We start from the raw sequence: 18,862 nt of genomic DNA, 5'->3' as shown, positions 1-18,862 counted from the left end.
CCCCCCCCCCCCCCGTGAGAGAAATTAGGAGGGTGGCTACTCGAAGGAGGGCTTTCTCAGCGGTGGCGCCTAAGTTATGGAATGCGCTCCCCAGAGAGGTCCGCCTGGCACCGTCGTTATTTGTTTTTCGGCGCCAGGCGAAGACCTTTTTATTTAAGCAACATTTTAAATGTTAATACCACTGAATTTTATCTGGCCAGGGCGGCTTATTTTATATTGTGTGTTTTAAATTATAATGATTATCTATATGTATATTTTAACTTATTGGTTTTATTTATTGTTGTAAGCCACCCCGAGGCTTCGGCGAATGGGGCGGCATAAAAATGTTTTAACAAATAAATAAATAATAAAATGTGGCAGAGACAGCCACCACACATGGCACAGTTGGTTCTCACCCCAGAATTATGTGGATATTTTCTGTATGTTTTCTGACCTAATAGTCATCCCTTCTTCTCAGGAAACCCTAGAAACTGTGCTGCTAGGAACATGGGGCTAGGCATCACTAATGGAGAATTCACAGCACCTGACCAAACTACAATCTCCTGGAATCTTTGGACATGAGAGCCATGAAGGTTACCATACTATAAAACAGATGTATTTGGGGGTGTAGTTAGGGCCACAAATATTTCACCCACCATGACAGCTACACATTTACTTTCTGAAGAAAAGTTGAAATCATCTCTGGGATTCCATTTCTACATTGGATTTTGAATAAACTCCTGCCTGTGCAGAGGCATAAGGACAGGATGTGCTTCAAATCCTCTTTCCTAAATTACCAGTAGGCAGCATTCAGCTGCTGTCTAAGGTGCTTGAGAGGACCAAATCCGCACAGGGAGCTACTTCACAGAGCCCCACCCTCAATGCTGAGAAAGTGCTAATTGCTTCCATCTTGCCACCAGAATAGTTTGCGCTCTTAGAACAAAAAACAAAGGCAAAATCCTAGACAAGCTCCTGTGCTCTCTGCCTGGGTGCAAGATGCACTTGTATTTATCCTTTAAGGGGGTTACCACTCCTTGACAGACTACCTGACAATCATCTAAGGGAAAATGGGAGGAATTTTTTGTGCCTGCAAAGGAGATACTTTAGGAATATAAAAGGCAGCAATATGAACAAAGACCTAAATCTATGTATAAAATAGGCAAATTCTGAATAACAAATACAGTGTCATTTAGTTACTATGGCAACATGGAAAATACAATGAAGAAGAAAAAAACCCTGCTCAACAATGTTCTCTAATGATGAATGAAACAAGGTCTGTTGAAATATTTGAAGCGAGTACAGCTGAAATCCACTTGAATCTCAAACCTTAATAAGCTCACCTGATACTCTAGATCAAAGCTAGGCAGAAGAATCCTGCCTTCTCTCCACTCATCCCCTTGGTCCTCCCTGATGATCCACAGCGGCTTGTTCTCATGTGCTGCTTCCCGTCGCACCTGCAGCATTGTTCCACTCCCACCAGACACCTGGTACTGGAATATCATGCACACAACACTTCTGGGCAAAAAGACTGTGGGGCTGACAAGCCGGGCATGCTGTTTTTCTCTTCTTGCACTGCTCTGCAACCTCAGATAATTCTTGCCATCTGTTGAAGGAGACAGTTAAACTCTGATCAGTATTTGCAAAAGAGGTGGTAACTTCCTGCTACTGTCTAAGCACAACTAGAATTTCAGATTATAATAGATGTTAACTAGCCTCATCCATATATAGAGAGGAGCAGAAGTTACTCATACCCTGCTCCACAGCTTCTGTGCCATGCTGAGTTTCTGGGTCCACTGGAAGTTCAATTACTTATTATTTCTATGCCTTCTACTAGCTACAGTTCTCTGGGATATTTTCATCATATAAAATACAATAGAAGCAACAATAAAAATATAATAAAAATTACTGAAAAAATAACAGCCAAATTTAAAACAGATATAAAAAGCTATAATAGCTTACACAAATGACGAACTATGTACGTTACACAGAACATACACAGAACACACAGATCATCCCTGCCTGCTGATTCTTTCTAATTCTCCTGTCTTAGACTTGTTTGTTTGTTTGGCTTTTTCTTACCATTGCCTTTTCCAGTTGGTGGCAGGGAGATGGTCTGGAAAGGCAGATTGCCATGGGAGAATTGGTGGAACAGGGAAAGCTAAGCCCCCACCTCACCACACACTCATATTTATATTAGGCTGGTTACCTATTTGGGAACCAGTATTTAGGAAGGGTGTAAGATGCTGAAGATGATGATTTGTCAGCAAATTTCCAGTCTTCAGGTTTGGGACAGCGCATTAGAGTACGTCCACGCCAACCAAATTCCATATGATTTGCTTTGGTGAGTCATGCAGTCCACAGCAAATGTGTCCTTCTGCCTTGATTTATGCTCTACTTCTAGCTTGCAGCATAAGAAACTGTTTAGAATCCTGGAAGGGCCGTTGCCCTCTCATGATCCTGCTCCCTTTCACAGAAACTCCTGGGGTAAGCCAACTCTTCTGTGTCCCAGTACCATCCAATATGAGATTGGCAGGGATCTGGGATAGGGCCGTCTTGATGGCAGCACTCAGGGACTGGATTAAACAACACAGGGTCTGCTGGGCATGAGCAGAAGACAGCAAGTCCACATGAAGGTTGTTGAGCATGGTACGCAAACCCAGAAGTACAGGAGTTGCTTAGGGGCTAAAAAACCAATTGGTTTGCTGTAAGATTTTATGCTGTGTGTATGCCTCTTTGTTGCTGCAATGTGGCCTGTGACTTCAATAAACAAATATTTTACAGTAATTACGCAATTGCAGTATATTGTCCATCTCTTTTTCACAGCTCCTGCTGTTCTGACAATTGCTTCTTCATGTGTATTTCATTTTTGTGCATATTTTAAAATTAATTCTAAAACTTTAATCTGACAATCCACATCTTGAGCCATTCCCAAATATCCACATATTCAAGACCTATTTTGTAACTTTGCACATGCCTACATCTTTCATATCACAACAATATCTTGAAAAAGAAAGAGCAATAGCAGTAAACTTGTTCTCAAAATGCCAAGAACAACCTTCTGAAAGAGGCAGCGGCAATGACAGAATGGATGTGCTGCATACAAGGTGTGGTGCACACACCAAGCAAGAAATCAGGCAGTAATCAGACATTAAGAAACGGAACACTGAAGATCTCCCCATTGAGATGCACCAGTGGGGTCAAGCTACAGAGGGCAAGCAAGTAATCTCAGGGCACTTGCCCAAGTTATCTAATACACAGCAAAAATGTGGATAGCCAAGCCAAAAAGAAATGCACCACTTGAGCAGGTTGCCAGTCACAGCTTCCTTGAAGCCAGGGACCAGCTGTCCTCTTCCCTGCTCCGGAACCCTACCAAAGTACATTGCTCCAGCCTCAATATATAGTTAAACTGCTCTCTACAGATTACAAAATGTAGATGCAAAGAAGGAAAGAGTTTGCAGCTTAGTACCAGTTGTGCAAAAGGATTTAAATGTGGAAAATCATCTTGCAGAAATTGGAAAACCTGAAATTTCTTCTTCTGTGCAAGTATAAACAATAAAGAAGATGCTCTTCTTTTGCACCTTGTGTCCCCTCCTCAGTCCAGCTCAGTAACATTCTGCCTGCAGCTCCTATTCTGGATGCTTTGCACCAGCATTTAGAGATGGACTGACAAATCTGTCAAGTATTACTGAGACTTTGATGGGTGAGCTCGGTGAGGATGACCAGACTCAGCTCTGCCCAGTGGGTTCCTTGGTGCAGCACCAACATATGCTGAGATGTAGGGGAATACTGTGGTTTGCAGAACTTCCATCTCACCAAGAACTACCCCTCCCCTGCCTTGGAGCAGGCCTTGAGGGTTTGCAGCTGGTGCTGGGCCATAGAGACAGGTGGGGGATATTGTGCACCCACCTTGCTTCCCAGCAATTCCCCAGCCAAGCTGGCAGATGTGGTCTCGAGACTGGTGTTAGAGGAAGCCCAGGTGACATTTCTTTCCATGCTGAGGCTGCCTTGGAAGGGCCAGCTCAGGACTCCACGGCCTCTGTGACTACTATGGGGCCGTCTCAGTCTGCCATTGTCCAAACCATGAAGCAGGACACAGCCTTGAGATAAGTAGCCTGAAAATTAGGAGCAGTGGGCCCAAATAACCCCATTCTAATGAACAGAATAATTTCTGGTGAGATTTGAACACATGGCGCCACTTCCTGCAGAGGTGGGAGACCCTTTTGGATGCTCTGTCCTAGATACACCCACTGCATTGCCTGATTATCTAGACCCATTTCAGCCCAGATTTCAACCTGGTTATGGGATTAAATCAACACTGGTTATCTTGAAAGTTGACATTTATCAGAAGAATAGCAAGGGGAGCACAATCCTATTAATTCTGCTCAGTCTCTCATCAGCTTTTAATACCGTTGACCATTATATTCTCCTGGGCTGAGTCTGTGGGCTTGGCATTGGAAACAGTTCCTGTCTTACCTGTGGGGTCCATTTGAGAGAACACTGAGTGACTATTGCTCAGACCCTTGGTAATTGTACTATCTTGCCCCCAGTGTTGTTCAACATCTATATGAAACCACTGGGAGTGATTGTTCTGGGATTTGGAGCCAAGTGCCATCAAAACACTGAAGACACACAGCTCTATCTCCTTATGACATCTCAAAAAAGCAAGGCTAGACAAGTCCTGGATCAAGTGCCTATACTCAGGGATGGGCTGGATGAAAGCCAATAAACTGAAGGGGATCCTGGCCTGATGGAAGACCCAGGGGTGAATGATTCCAGAGTCCGGGGGGTGGGCAGGTTTATTGCCTGTTCTGGATGGGTTTGCGCTCCCTTTGAAAGAGCAGGTTCATAGCCTGATGGTGCTAATAGGTCCATCCCCATTGCAGCTCCAAATGCCTGTTCCTGGCTTCAGCTGGCTGACCAGCTATGGCTTCTGCTGAGCAGGGACAGTTTGGCTGCAGTGGCACAGGGGCTAGTCACCTCCAGACCACGAGGTCCATGTGGTGCTGCTCTCAAGGCTGCTCCGGAAGCCGAAGCTGGTGCAGAATGCCACAATTCAGCTGTTGTCAGGTGCTGCCCCTTTCAGCATGCAGCTCTTTCACTGAGGGAATCACACAGGTTGTCTCTTCCATTTCCAGGCCAAGGTTAAACTCCTCAGAACTGGGACACCTCCTGGGGTATCCTCCCACATCAACAGAGCCCATCACTGAGGACATTGGGTGGCATGCCCTTGCTGGCTCCCCACAGAAAGAAGGCCCAACTGGAGTCCACCTGAAGAAGAGTCTTCAGCAGGGTTGCCCCCTCTTCATGGAATTTGCTGTCTTTAGAGGTCAGGCAGGCACCAATATGGGGTTGTTTCTGGCACCTCTGCAAACCTCTTTATTTCAAGAAGCCTTTCTTGACTGATCAGAAACAGTTTTAATTGGTAATGATTTTAAATAACAAAATTGTTAATATGGTTGTTTGATTTTTATTGTCCACAGCTCCAGAATCCATGTAGATGTGGAGTAGCATATACACATTGCAACCGAATAAATCTTGTAAATTAACATTACTGCTAACCTTCTTACTGAAGCTTCCTGAGGTCCAGAAGCAGGCAGCCTCATTACAACTGCTGTTAAAAAATTAGCTACCTAATTACACTTAAACAGGGCTTTTTTTGTCATAGAACGCACCGGAACGGCGTTCCGGCACCTTTTTCTGACGGATGTTTCCATGCGATTGTGAATCGCCCTGTCAGGCATAGCAGGTCAGCAGCAAAAAGCATTAAAATAGTGCCTGCAGGCTGCGTGTGTGTCCGTGCTGCTTGTGAGGGCGCTGCTCGGCTCAGGATGCTGCTCAGCTTGGGATTGGTCGTGTGGTGGCGCGCTGAGTGCTTACTGCTGTGTGCGTAGAGTGACTGGCTATGTGCAAAAGGTAAATAAGTACTTTATTTCAAAGAAAGGAGGTGAATTGAAAATCTTTTTTAGTGTAGAAGTGTGAGTCCAAGAGGTGAGTTCAGCACCTTTTTTTATTACAAAAAAAGCACTGCACTTAAGCAATCTCTTGTTTAGACAGAGGCTTAGGAAGACCTGCAGATCTGGCACCTGAAATCTAAGTGCAAGACTGCCCACATCTCTGCTGAAAGTTATATTGCAATAGGGTTGCCAATCTTTTAGTAACAAGATTCCTATACTTTTAACAGCTGCATAACAAACAGAAATTTAGCTTTGAAATGTTTTCCATCACTCCATCCACACACTGGGAAAACCATCATTTGGTACATTTTTTCTTGAATAGCCCACACAGTGCTAGAATTTAGAAAATATTGATGTTCTGAGAAAATATGTCCAATAGACCCCAGAAGAAGCCGAATATTTAGTGTGGGACAAAGCTAGACAAGTGACTGTGCTACACCACATACAAGCCAGTTCATAGAGACCAGACTCAGGAAGAGGCCTCTCCCCTGGATGGATAGAAGGGCAGCACATTACACTGATTGAGACAGATCAGTAAGAAGACGTCTATTTCACCAGCACTCATAAGCATGGAACTCTGCTGATTAAGATCCTGAAAAGCTTAAGGCACAAGACTGACATAATTAGGACAAGTGAAAGTGCTGTAATTGGCAAAGAAAGATTGACTCTGTAATCATGACATTATTGGAGAAGGGGAGCTTATATTTATTCTGTCTCAGATTCACTCAGCTGGTAAGTCGGACGCTGATCTCCATCACCCTGCCACTTGCCAACATTTCAGACGCATCTTACAGCTCAGGAGACAAACTACATGAGGGGGTTTGCTTCTGCGTGGCCATCCCTGCCAGCTCCCCCAACATCACCAGCAGTACAAAATCTGCAATCAGAGCCTGGCTGGCTCTTTAGTTGATTATATGTGAAGCAGAATAGTGCTAATCATCTTTCGCCTTTTCTCCCTCCTCCTTCATATTGAAGACGATGGGCCTGCAAGCACAAGCAGTGGGGTGAAGTTGGTGCTGTCGGTAACACAAAGGTGACTTAAACACCTGAAGCAGGTGTTCAGAGCAAGGGGGGCACTTTTAGTTGAAGGCAAAACTTTTCTCCCTCATTTCACTGTGGCCACTTTGGAACACTGGGAAAGTTGGTAGACATAAAGTTGACTTTTTTCTCCTGACAAACCTCCCCCTTCCAAGTCAGTAGGTAGAAATACAGCAATGGTGAAAGCTTAGCCCGTTGAAATACTGTCTCCTGTGCAGCTATTCAACAACAACAAGTTCTACCAAGAGATAGCAAGGTGCCTCCTCCTTTTTTTTTTTTTTTTGGACAATTCCCTGAGGAGATTTGAGCAACTGCATTTGGGTGGTGAGATGTATTTAACTGAATGTGTTTGACAAAACTGACTACATTGCAGACATAATCAGCAGCCATGACTTGCCTGAGCCTCCCTGTCTAGTTGGTAGATAAGCCTGCCTGGTGCACCTTTTGGATTGTCAGGTGTTACATCCAACTGTGCTATGGAAAAGCTTCTGAACTTAACCACTTTTCACCATCCCCATGGAAAAGGGCGACAGAATGGAATGGGTAAGGGAGTTGGGCAATTCTTGTTAGTCTGAGTAGCAAAGTATGGTTCAAACCTAAGGGAACTGATTAGGGGCTGATTTAATTAGACCACAAAGGTGGCACATGGGACCAAACAATAGGAACTCAAGTGCTATAAAGCTAATTTAATGCATTTTACTTTAAAATGTGTATACTGCTTTTCAGCGGATCTTTCAGAGCAGTTTAACAAAAACAGGTAAAATACTAAATAGGTTTAAATCCAATAATGATGCTCCACCAGCAGAAGAGAAAGCACTCTTTTCCTTTCAGCCTCCTTTAACCTGATCTACTTGAGCGGATCAGGGGACTATCCCAAGCGAATTTGGGAGATGCACAGGGGAGGAAAGGATGGAGAATTCTTTTGCACAAGCAGAAATCCACTTGTACGATGTTTAATTTTAGCCATAGGTAAAACCATTGAGCAAAGAACAGTCTGAGCAAAAACTATTGCTCTCAGGTGTCAGGCCAGGATTGAATGTTCCTCTGCACAAATACAATTACCTCCACATAGGAAACTAGTCTGGGGGAAAGTTCTAGCCTAGGCCATGTGTGGGGAATTATTATGATGATTACTTATTAAATTGTATTTATTTATTGGGTATGGGACAGCACTGAATCTTAATATGCCACTTGAATCTGAAGTGGTACAAGATTTGCCACCTTTGTGAGAATTAGATCAAAAATAGTAAGGATTCTGCAGGCTTCCTGTGTGATTGCTTGCATTACCCAAATTGCTGTTAGAATTATGCACTTACTACTATTATTGACTGTCCTGTACTGCATACCTGCATTGGACACAGTCCAGGTGCCCTTGGACCCACTGAAATCAATTGGATTAAGTGCATCTAGATTCTTGTTGGATAGTGGCCACTGCTTCTTAAACTATTCTCAGTCCCAAAGCAGCAAAATTATGTTCTGCTTTCTCTTAGTGTTGCCAGTTGGCTGGTATTTAAACAGTGGAAGCTTTGGTCTTTGCCATTGCTAAGAAAGCAATTTTTAAAAAGTCCTTATATTTGAGTGCTCTCTCTACATCTTTCCAAATGTGGTCCCCAGGCTGAACATACATGAAGAAAACTAAGGATGATATATAGCTGTACCTACTTCAATAAGTTGCACAACTCATGGAAGCCTTTGGCTCAAGCTACTTTTCATAATCTCTTGCCTTCAAAGTTGAGTGACATGAAGACTGAGGAGAGCTCAGTTTCCAAGCAGATATTTCAAAGGCAAAATTGTTCTTGGCCACTTATCTTCCATTGAAATTAATAGGTGTCAGGCAGTCCAATATCACTCTGGCATCAAAAAACTCTACAGTCACACAACTAGTAGCATAATGTAGACCCTTCATTAAAAGCATGCAATCACACTGTCACTGGATCTAAGGAACTGAATCAAGTGAAAATTGTCCAATCACTCCACCACTCCTCTAACTTGCTTTCCAATAAGGCCAATAGGAGAGAAATGCTTCCCAGAGATCAAAGCAGCCCTTTAAACAGTGGAATCCAAGGACATCTTGCTTTCCCCAAAGAAGGGGTTTACTTTGTAGAAGCTATGGCTTGGATCCAGACTTTGCACCAACCAATTGTAGGTTCTCCTGACTGGATTTTCACCCAGGGATGCCCCCTCCCTGAAGGGCATAGAAGGAGACTTTTGTTGACCCCTGCCTTTCTCTCTGTAGCTCCTTGGATCCTCTGCAAATTTTCTCTGGAGGACTGAGGAACCCTCTGTGGAAGGCTGTCTGTTGGAGAGGAAGAAATCAGCAATGCCCCCTCTGTTAGTGAGACCTCCATTGAACCAAAAGCTCCCCTGGACAGAAGGAGTCCTGATCATGGAAAGGCTAAGTTAGTGTGCAATCCTCTGAACTGCAGGGAAGCTACGTTACACTCAACCAGCGGGTGCAACTGTCATGCCTCTGGCCTTGCTGCATTCCCACATACAGGATATTAACTATGCATTGGGTCTCTGTGCGTAACTTCCCAAATGCATGCATGCACGCACAAGCTGACCTGCATGATTTCCCATATAATGTACATTAATAACTGGAGCCTACCAGTTTTGGCAACTTTACTTGTACAGGCAACTTTACTTGTACTCAGTGAGAGCACACTCTTCTGCATTTCCACAGTGTATAGCCTCTGTACACAGCAAATACATATTTAGAGATGCTGAGCTTAAGAGTGTCACCAAATGCAGTAATTTTTAAAAGCTCACACCTGGGCAATACTTCTATTAGAACCAACTAGAATTCCACAAACATGCCCATTCACCAGGAGTCTTCAATAGACTAGATAGATTTCAATAGGCTTCAATAGACTTAAAAGGGGGGGCAGAGGAGAAGGGCGGGGAGGGGAGATAGGGAAGTCTGTAAGTGTGGGCTGATGGGGTGTTCAGGAGGCCTGAAGTTTAGATAGACCTAGTCTCAAAGTCACATACTAAATGAACCTGCAGTAGGTCTCTTAGGTATCAAGTTACATGTAGCAGTATATTTTTGGGGAGAGGAGTAGCAGTGGATGATCTCCTTTTTGGAAAACACAAAGTCCGGCTGTTACGTGAACCTGTTTCTTGCCTTTGCTGAAATACTCAGCTTCATGAACTAGTCTGGAGCAGAAGTGTGGAGGAACATGATCTATGCTTCCAACATGCTTTGCTAGATGTCATCAGAGGGGTAGTGGAGTCATTGACTGAAATTCCCCTGATCATGCAACTGCTGAACTGCAGTTGTCCTGTATCTGATTTCAAAGTTCCATTCCCATAAGAGTCGGGTGAAGCAGGAAGAGGTATGTGAGATCCATTTGAAACTAGAAAGATGTCTGTGGCAGAGAGGGGGAAAAGGACTAAAGAATATCCGAGGAGCTGTTCAGAGCACCAAAAGTAATGATGGAGAGCCCGAACCAGAGGTGGAAGCAGATGGAGAGAAGACATCACATTCTCAATAAATGAGATGAGTGCACCTATTTATTTAGTTTGTACCCCATCCTTCTACCAAGAAAAGAGCACTCAAGGTGACTGATAGTTTGGGATTTCTTCGAGGAATTCCGAAAGTGTTGCTGTACACAAGTGGATTCTTTAGGCAGTTCATGAAATGCCACCTGCATGTGACTGTGGCTCTAGCTCAGCGTGCGTCAGAATCTGATAATATATTTTGAAGAGGGGAGTACAGCTACAGCGGCAGGCAATTCCTGCTCCTGTGTCTTTTAAAGACTGAATTGGTGAGTCGCTCTAATGGCTGGGGGAAACTAATAGAAGCCTGGTAGCCAGATAAACAAGACCTGCGGCACAGTTAACTGCCAACACAGCTTGCCTCAGCCAAGCCGTTCTAGCAATGTGTATTTTTTGATGCACTTAATGGAAGTAAAACAATTGGCACCAAAGGAAAGAAGGCACCCAAAGTGAGGTGGGAAATAAAAATCTCTCTGACACAACTGTGTGGAGTTTTCGGCAAGTTCTGATCAATACCTCAAAGCTCAAAAGTATCTGTTCTCAGTAGATGAAGCTGCTGCTGAACTGGCATCAGCTGCTCCAAAGGGTGACCCCAAGGGCCGAGGGCAAATCAGTTCCGGCATTTCTGCCTGCTGCTTCATGTGGAGATTTATGGCAACATCTGGATTCAACAAAGCTAGAGCAGCAGGAACGTGCAACTAAGTGTTGCTCAGCAAGCAACAGAACAATGCATGTACCTTACTAAATCATGGACTGATCTTTCCAGCCAGCCATCTGGAAAGCCAAACAAATCATTGGGCAAACATGAGACGCTTTCACTTATGATAAGCAGCTATTTCTCTTTTTCCTGCCAGTGAAGTATCCTGGGAATTACTGAGCACAGAGGGAACTGGGATACCCACAGATTCTGTGGTGGTACAACAGCTTAATTCCTGAGGGCACTCTCTTTAAACCTGGCCTCCCACAAAATTACTAACACAGTCCCAAAGAAGGCAGCCAAGGAAGATGGTCTCAGCAGTGGGGCTGTTTGCAGCAGAACATAGTGTTGCACGTAGTGATAACCCATGGTTTATTTTACTCATGGGTTGTTGAATACTGGGTTGTCATGACACATGAATCTACCCCTGCTAATCAACCATGTTAATGATGGACCATTCATAAAAATAACCCATGGCTGGGTTGTTTGATTTAAACCATGGCTGTGAATCCAGAACCAAACATTGTTTGGCTAGACTACAAGAGTGATCAAAAAAGACACCTGTTTTACATGGTAGTACAACAGTGCAACAAAGGCATTTGGAAAATGGGGTGGGAGGAAGTAAACAAACACCACAGGGACAATGAGAATAAACTGTGGTTTGTCATCTGGCAGGCAAACCCCGAGTCCAGCAAACAAACCATGGTTTAGAATTATGTGCAAACCAGGTCATTGAATAAAATGCACTTAAATTAACTATCCAATTTCAGCAATGGGCCTTAGGTGTTGTTTCTTTACTTTACTTCTTTACTTTATTGGTTATGTTGCAGTTGGTCCACTAAAGGCAATTCAGGGGTAATAGTTCTGCTCTTTTATATTTCTTCTACAAGTCAGCATGCTTTAATTTAAAAAAACCCTCTAGCTCCCATCAGAATGTATCCTGATTTTGGAAAGAGAACAAATGAACCCTACTCTATATATCCAACTGCTACTTTCAGAGATTGGTCATGAGTTGTTCATGCCTGCTTCATCCTATTCAGAACTGACATTCATGAAATCAAAACTGCCCTGCCTTTAACTCATCTGAAATGCAAAATGGATGGACTGAGGCTTCTGGTAAATGGGAATTTCATATGGCCTAAGTGAAGTCTTTGGGGGAATTTTCATACAGGACCATAAACATCCTCTTCAGTCTATGATGTTCAGTTTGTACACCTGTGTAGATTTTATGAAAACAGGAAGAAGGAAGAGTGGCCTTTTAAGTGAACCTTCCAAACAATGTTTGCTCTACATTCATGTTAAAGAGAAAGGGTGCAAAAGATACACCATCCGAAGAGGATTATCAACCATCCGCCCGCCACTTCCCCCTGGTATTAAAAAAGGGGATAACAGCTCCATAACTCATAGATTCTAGAAGGATAACATATCTGAATTACTTTAATTGTATTATGTATTAATAAATATGCAGCCAGGCTAATTCAAGCCCATTCTGTCTCCATGGCATCCCTCTTGCCTGGCAGTAGTCTTGGTTTGGATAAAAATGAATCAATCATCAATAAATGTAAAGTTTATAGCAGGTGGGCACCTCTTCTCGCAGGGAAAACATTCTCAATTTGATTACCTGTTAATTTACTTGCCAAGTCATCACCATTTTATTTTCTAAATAAAAATTCATCTATCTGCCAAATCAATGAAGACTTACAACACTGCAAGCCTGCACAAAGTCAAGCCCTTAATCTAATTTGGGGGAGCCAGTAAGATGATCAGACCCACTGCTTCAATCTCTTTTAATTAAGCCTGAGTTTTCTGAACAGTACAGCAACTGTAGCTCCCACAAAGTTTAGCTGGAGTTCTATTATCACAACCTATTAAATACCTCCAACAATCAAGTTAATAGCCTTCACTACATAATATCCACACTAAATGCAAAAGGACCTTGCACAAGCTAAGAGGCCCTGCATGGAATTTTGCATGTTTCTGAATCACAGTATATGAATAGATAAGTACAATTCATGTACTCACATCATCTCCCTCATTCCCATTACACAGCATTAGTATTTCTACTATCCTACTGCATGAACTATGAGTCCATTGAATGATGCAGCCAATTACATTATTTTTAAGTAATCTCAGTTGTTGCTATTTGGACAAGAAAGCTGCTTCACCCTCTGCTCTTCCCAGAGCACAGAAGAACTGCTGCATCCCCACAGGTTAAGTCAGATGAAATGAGATGAGATACAAAACCAACTGGGAGAAGTTGTTAATAGCTTGTGCGCTGGTGGCCTTGAACGGGTTAATGGCCAAACCCTGAGTGTAGATAGAACCGAGTGCAGCAAGCCAAGTCTGCTACAAGCCCCATTTATGCCTCACTGTGCTACAGGTGACACCAATGATAAACCACTTCATTATCATGTCCTAAATCTAAACATTCAGGCCTGCAGTGTACCTTGTGTAGTGCCAAGGAATGGAAGCCAGGATATCAATGACTCAATTTGCACTTCACAATGGATCATGAGTTCATGAACCCACAGTATGCTGGGAACAAGCAGGACCAAGTGAGTACCCTGTTCAGTACTTTCCTCACCTCATTTTTCTGTAAACAAGCTACAAACAACCCATGCTTAGCTTGTGAGCATGACATCTACACCCAAACACTCTAGGTCAGTGATGGAGAACCTTTTCGAGACCGAGTGCCCAAACTGCAACCCAAAACCCACTTATTTATTGCAAAGTGCCAACACTGCAATAAAACCTGAATACTGAGATTTTAGTTTAGAAAAAACAAAAAACAGCCAGTCCAAGCAAATATATATGGCAGTGCACTGACCGGCCATATGAAAGTTGGGATGAATTGCGGCTAATGAGTCACGGCTCGTGACGTCATCACCTGGCGCTGCTACTCCTTTCCGAGCATGTGCATGGCCCCTACGTGTGCTGTTATCCAATGCTCGGCTGCTGGGGCGATGCTGGGGCAACTTGGCTTGCGTGCTGACAGAGAGGGCTCTGCGTGCCTGCTGTGGCACGCGTGCCTTAGGTCTGCCACAACTGCCCTAGGTTATTAAACCAAGAACAAACCAACCCAGCCATTAACTCAGTGGGGTGGTCTTAGGCAGGCTGCTCTCCCACTGGCCTGAACCTGACTTCATACCCTGTGCAAGGCAACAGAGAGGTAGCAACACCTGCCTTACAAAAAACATTTGTAAAGAAATTGGGATAATGTAGGCAAAGCACTTGCAACCCTCTAAAGTGCTGCATGCATTCTTTTAAATTACTGTGATCATCCTTGCTATGCTGCTGCTACTGCTCCTGTCACAACAGTCCTTTTACCAAGTCAACCACAGGCCGATCAGCATTGTCCAGGCTGACTGACAGCATCTCTCCAGGGATGCAGGTGGCTTTTTCTCAGCCCCAACTGGAAACGTCACAGGTTGAACCTGGGACCTACCGTGTGCAAAGCAGGTGTCGTTAAATAAAAACAACATAACAAGAACCACATTTAAATATTGGGGTGCATTTCATTATCTTCCACAGCCTTCTTAGTAAATATGCCTAATACATATTCATACCATGCTCTTACGATAGGTTCTTCCTTGGGTAACTATAGGGCTTTCTGTTGCTTTATTCCACTGGGAGAAAATTTGAACGCTGAAGGTAAAATCCAACAGACCCCAGAATTTGCCAATCACAATGAAATGAATAGGCAATTAGTCATAACCCACTCATTTCAAAGGGTCTACTCTAAGCAGGGCTTATGTGGGATTTTCGATGAGCCTGATTTTACAGGACACTCTAATAAGCTCTAGCAGAGGACTCTGTTTTACCTATGGAAAGCATGTGAAAATCCATGGGGGGAAAAGTCTGCAAACCCTTCTGGTGGCATGAGGACTGAAGGATGCATATTCCCTTGCCCTGGCTAACAGCCAGTATCCCGGCGGGGCGGGGCGGTGTGTGCAGCAGTAGATATGCCAGGGAATGACCTGCCTGTCTCACTTTCACCAAAAGGGGTCCCTGACTTTGTAATGGGAGCTTTCAGGGGGATGACATGGATAATCTGCGAAGCTAAAGGTGCAAGGAGCGGGGGCTAGAAAAGGAAACATGAAGCTGCCTGGAAGACTGTCTTGGAAAAATGGAATGAAAGCAGTGTGTCTCTCCAGGAGTTACCCCCAATGTCAAAAGAGAGCTCTAGAACAGAGCAGTTGTACACACATGGCAGGGAAAGTGGGGGAAATAGGTAGACAGAGGGCTTCCCTGTGCAGGGTTAACCAGTCAAATATCTTTCAGATTATTATTGCTATTCAACTATTTCCACCCTGTTTCTTTCCCTTCTGCATTTGGCAAGGGCCTGCTCTTCAGAGCCTACCCCCTCCAGTCTGCCCACCCCAGCTCAAGCTTAATGCTTGTCTCGTATTGCTATCCTGAGTCTTTTCCACAGGCCTCTTAGAGACACACCATGCTGCAGCGTATGGAACGTTCTAGTGTATTTTGTAGCCACAGACCTTTTTCAGTGAATATACAGGGGTCTTTAGTGCCCATTTGTCCTGGCCATTGACAGAAAACAGCTGCCCTGCTCTAGGAAAGGAGGAAGTTGCCAAATTTCAAGAAAGAACCCTTCTCATTCTTTCTTGCCTGGGGCCTGATGCTGTTCTTTTAGGCATGAAGGAGGAACCAGAAAAGTATAAATGAATTTGAATGTGAATGGGACAATATCACTATTCTTCCCTATTAGTCAATTAGACAAGAGGGTCTTCTTAAAGCCCTGATAGGGTGAAAAATACATAAATTGCCTGGGGGTTTTTTAATTAATCAGATAAAACAAATATGTAAAACACTTTTTTAATTAATCAGATAAAACAAATACTCAAGCTTTTCTTAAACCAGGGGTCCAGCAGCACCTTAGTACCTCTTGCTGCATAACAGTGTATCAGCTGTATACTCAAAAACATCATCAGTTTAATCTCCCATATTGTTTAACAGCTACATAGAACTACTGTGGGGGGTCATGCAGAGTTCTGGGCAGGGGTGTTGTAACCAGTATGCTGATGAAACACAACTCTACTGCTTCCTTCCCTCTCCAGCAGGTGTGACAGGGGTGTGCTGAATCAGCATCTGACTTCAGTAATTGCATCTCAAGCTTAGACAAGGACTGAGACTGTGCGGATGGATGATTCCAGATGGGAAAAGGACAACCAGCTCTGGATGTGGTCACATTTCCCCAGAGGGAACAGGTACACTGCTTGGGGGTATTCCTGGACCTATCCTGGTCATTGGATGTTCAAGTGACCTCCATTGAATGAAGTGATTTCCACCAGTTTCAGATGGTAGCCCAGGTGCAAGTGATCTGGATGGGGATAACCTAGCATCAGTGGTCTTTGCTCTGGCAACCAATAGATTATGATAGCATGTTGTACATCAGGTGGCAGAATGCTTAAATTCTAGTGCAGAATTCAGCAACCTGGTTGAGTGGATGTGATGTGGTGTGATGTGCTGTGATCACATAAGCCCATTTTCCCCTCTCTTCTTCCTGTTATATTAATCATGAATTTCTACAGTGTGCCTATCTCTTTGAGAGTGCTTTTTGCAGTGGATGTAACACAAATCTGTGATGACGACAACGATGACAATGACAACAACAACACGACCAACATCAACAACAGTAATAATGGGACGGCAATTTTCTAAAATACTCCTTGTTGTTAGTTGTGAAGTCGTGTCCAACCCATCACGACCCCATGGACAACATTCCTCCAGGACTTCCTGTCCTCCACCATCCCCCGGAGTCCACTTAAGCTCACACCGATTGCTTCAGTGACTCCATCCAGCCACCTCCTCCTCAGATGTCCCCTTCTTCTTTTGCCATCTATTGTTCCTGGCATTAGGCTCTTCTCCAGGGAGTCCTTTCTTCTCATTATCTGACCAAAGTATTTGAGTTTCCTCTTCATTATCTGGCCTTCTAAAGAACAGTCAGGGTCGATCTCCTCTAAGACTGACTGGTTTGATCGCCTTGCAGTCCAAGAGACTCTCAGGAGTCTCCTCCAGCACCACAATTCAAAGGCCTCAATTCTTTGGTGCTCAGCCTTCCTTATGGTCCAGCTTTCACAGCTATACACTGCAACTGGAAAAACCATAGCCTTGACTATACGCACTTCTGTCGGCAGCATGATGTCTCTGCTTTTTAGTATGCTGTCTAGATTTGCCATAGCGTTCCTCCCCAGGAGCAAGCATCTTTTCATTTCTTGGCTGCAGTCCCCGTCTGCAGTGATCTTGGAGCCCAGGAAAATAAAATCTGTCACTACCTCCATTTCTTCCCCATCTATTTGCCAGGAAGTGAGAGGACCGGATGCCATGATCTTAGTTTTCTTAATGTTGAGTTTCAAGCCAACTTTTGCACTCTCCTCTTTCACCAGCATCAAGAGGTTCTTTAGTTCCTCTTCACTTTCTGACATTAGAGTGGTATCATCTGCATATCTGAGGCTGTGGATATTTCTCCCGGCAATCTTAATTCCAACTGGTGATTCATCTGACCACACCTTTCTCATGATGTGCTCCGCATATAAGTTAAATAGGCAGGGCAACAGTATACAGCCTTGCCGAACTCCTTTCTCAATTTTGAACCAATCAATGGTTCCGTGTCCAGTTCTCATTGTTGCTTCTTGACCCACAATAGGTTTCTCCAGAGACAAAGAAGATGGTCTGGTACTCCCATCTCTTTAAGAACTTGCCACAATGTGTTGTGATCCGCACAATCAAAGGCTTTAGCGTAGTCAATGAAGCAGAGGTAGATGTTTTTCTGGAACTCCCTAGCTTGCTCCATGATCCAGCGTATGTTGGCAATTTGATCTCTAGTTCCTCTGCCTCTTTGAAATCCTGTCTGTACTTCCGGTAGTTCTTGGTCCACATACTGCTGGAGCCTAGCTTGTAGGATTTTGAGCATAACTTTCCTAGCATGTGAAATGAGTGCAGTGGTGTGGTAATTCAAACATTCTTTGGCATTGCCCTTCTTTGGAACTGGAATGTAATCTGACCTTTTCCACTCCTGTAGCCACTGTTGAGTTTTCCAAATTCGTTGGCATATTGAGTATAGCACTTTTACTGCATCGTCTTTTAGGATTTTGAATAGCTCAGCTGGACTACTGTCGCCTCCACTAGCTTTATTGTTGCTCAGACTTCCTAAGGCCCTCTTGACTTTACATTCCAGGATGTCTGGCTCGAGGTCAGCGACCACCCCATCGTGGTTATCAGGGATGTTAAGCTCTTTCTTGTATAGTTCTTCTGTGTAATCCTGCCACCTCTTCTTACTCTCTTCTGCCTCTGTTAGGTCCCTGCCATTTTGGTCCTTTATCATGCCCATCTTTGTATGAAACATTTCCTTCATATCTCCAATTTTCTTGAGGAGATCTCTGGACCTCCCTATTCTATTGTTTGCTTCTATTTCTTTGCACTGTTCATTTAAGAAGGCATTCTTATCTCTTCTAGCCTCTGGAATTCTTCATTCAGTTGGGTGTATCTTTCCCTTTCTCCCTTGTCTTTCACTTCCCTTCTTTCCTCCACTATTTGTAAAGCTTCCTCAGACAGCCATTTTGCTTTCTTGCATTTTCTTTGGGATGGTTTTAGTTGCTACCTCTTGTACAATGTTGTGAACCTCCGTCCATAGTTCTTCAGGCACTCTGTCTATCAGATCTAATTCCTTAAATCTATT

The 18,862-nt window shown here is 43.8% G+C and overlaps 1 protein-coding gene across 2 annotated transcripts in view; it reads right to left on the bottom strand.

Moving 5' to 3' along the window:
- Window positions 1-18,862, bottom strand: part of NRP2 (neuropilin 2) — a 240,025-nt gene that overhangs the window by 61,448 nt on the left and 159,715 nt on the right. For both annotated transcript variants that reach the window (XM_044431841.1, XM_044431842.1), the window contains exon 13: window positions 1,320-1,582. In XM_044431841.1, coding sequence (XP_044287776.1) covers window positions 1,320-1,582 — 263 coding nt within the window. The remainder of the gene's footprint in view (window positions 1-1,319; window positions 1,583-18,862) is intronic.

Source organism: Varanus komodoensis, unplaced genomic scaffold (assembly GCF_004798865.1).
Source record: "Varanus komodoensis strain SLA01 unplaced genomic scaffold, ASM479886v1 scaffold23, whole genome shotgun sequence".
NCBI lineage: Eukaryota > Metazoa > Chordata > Lepidosauria > Squamata > Varanidae > Varanus > Varanus komodoensis.
Note: the sequence above shows the minus strand (reverse complement) of the source record. Positions and strands in the feature narration are given on the sequence as shown.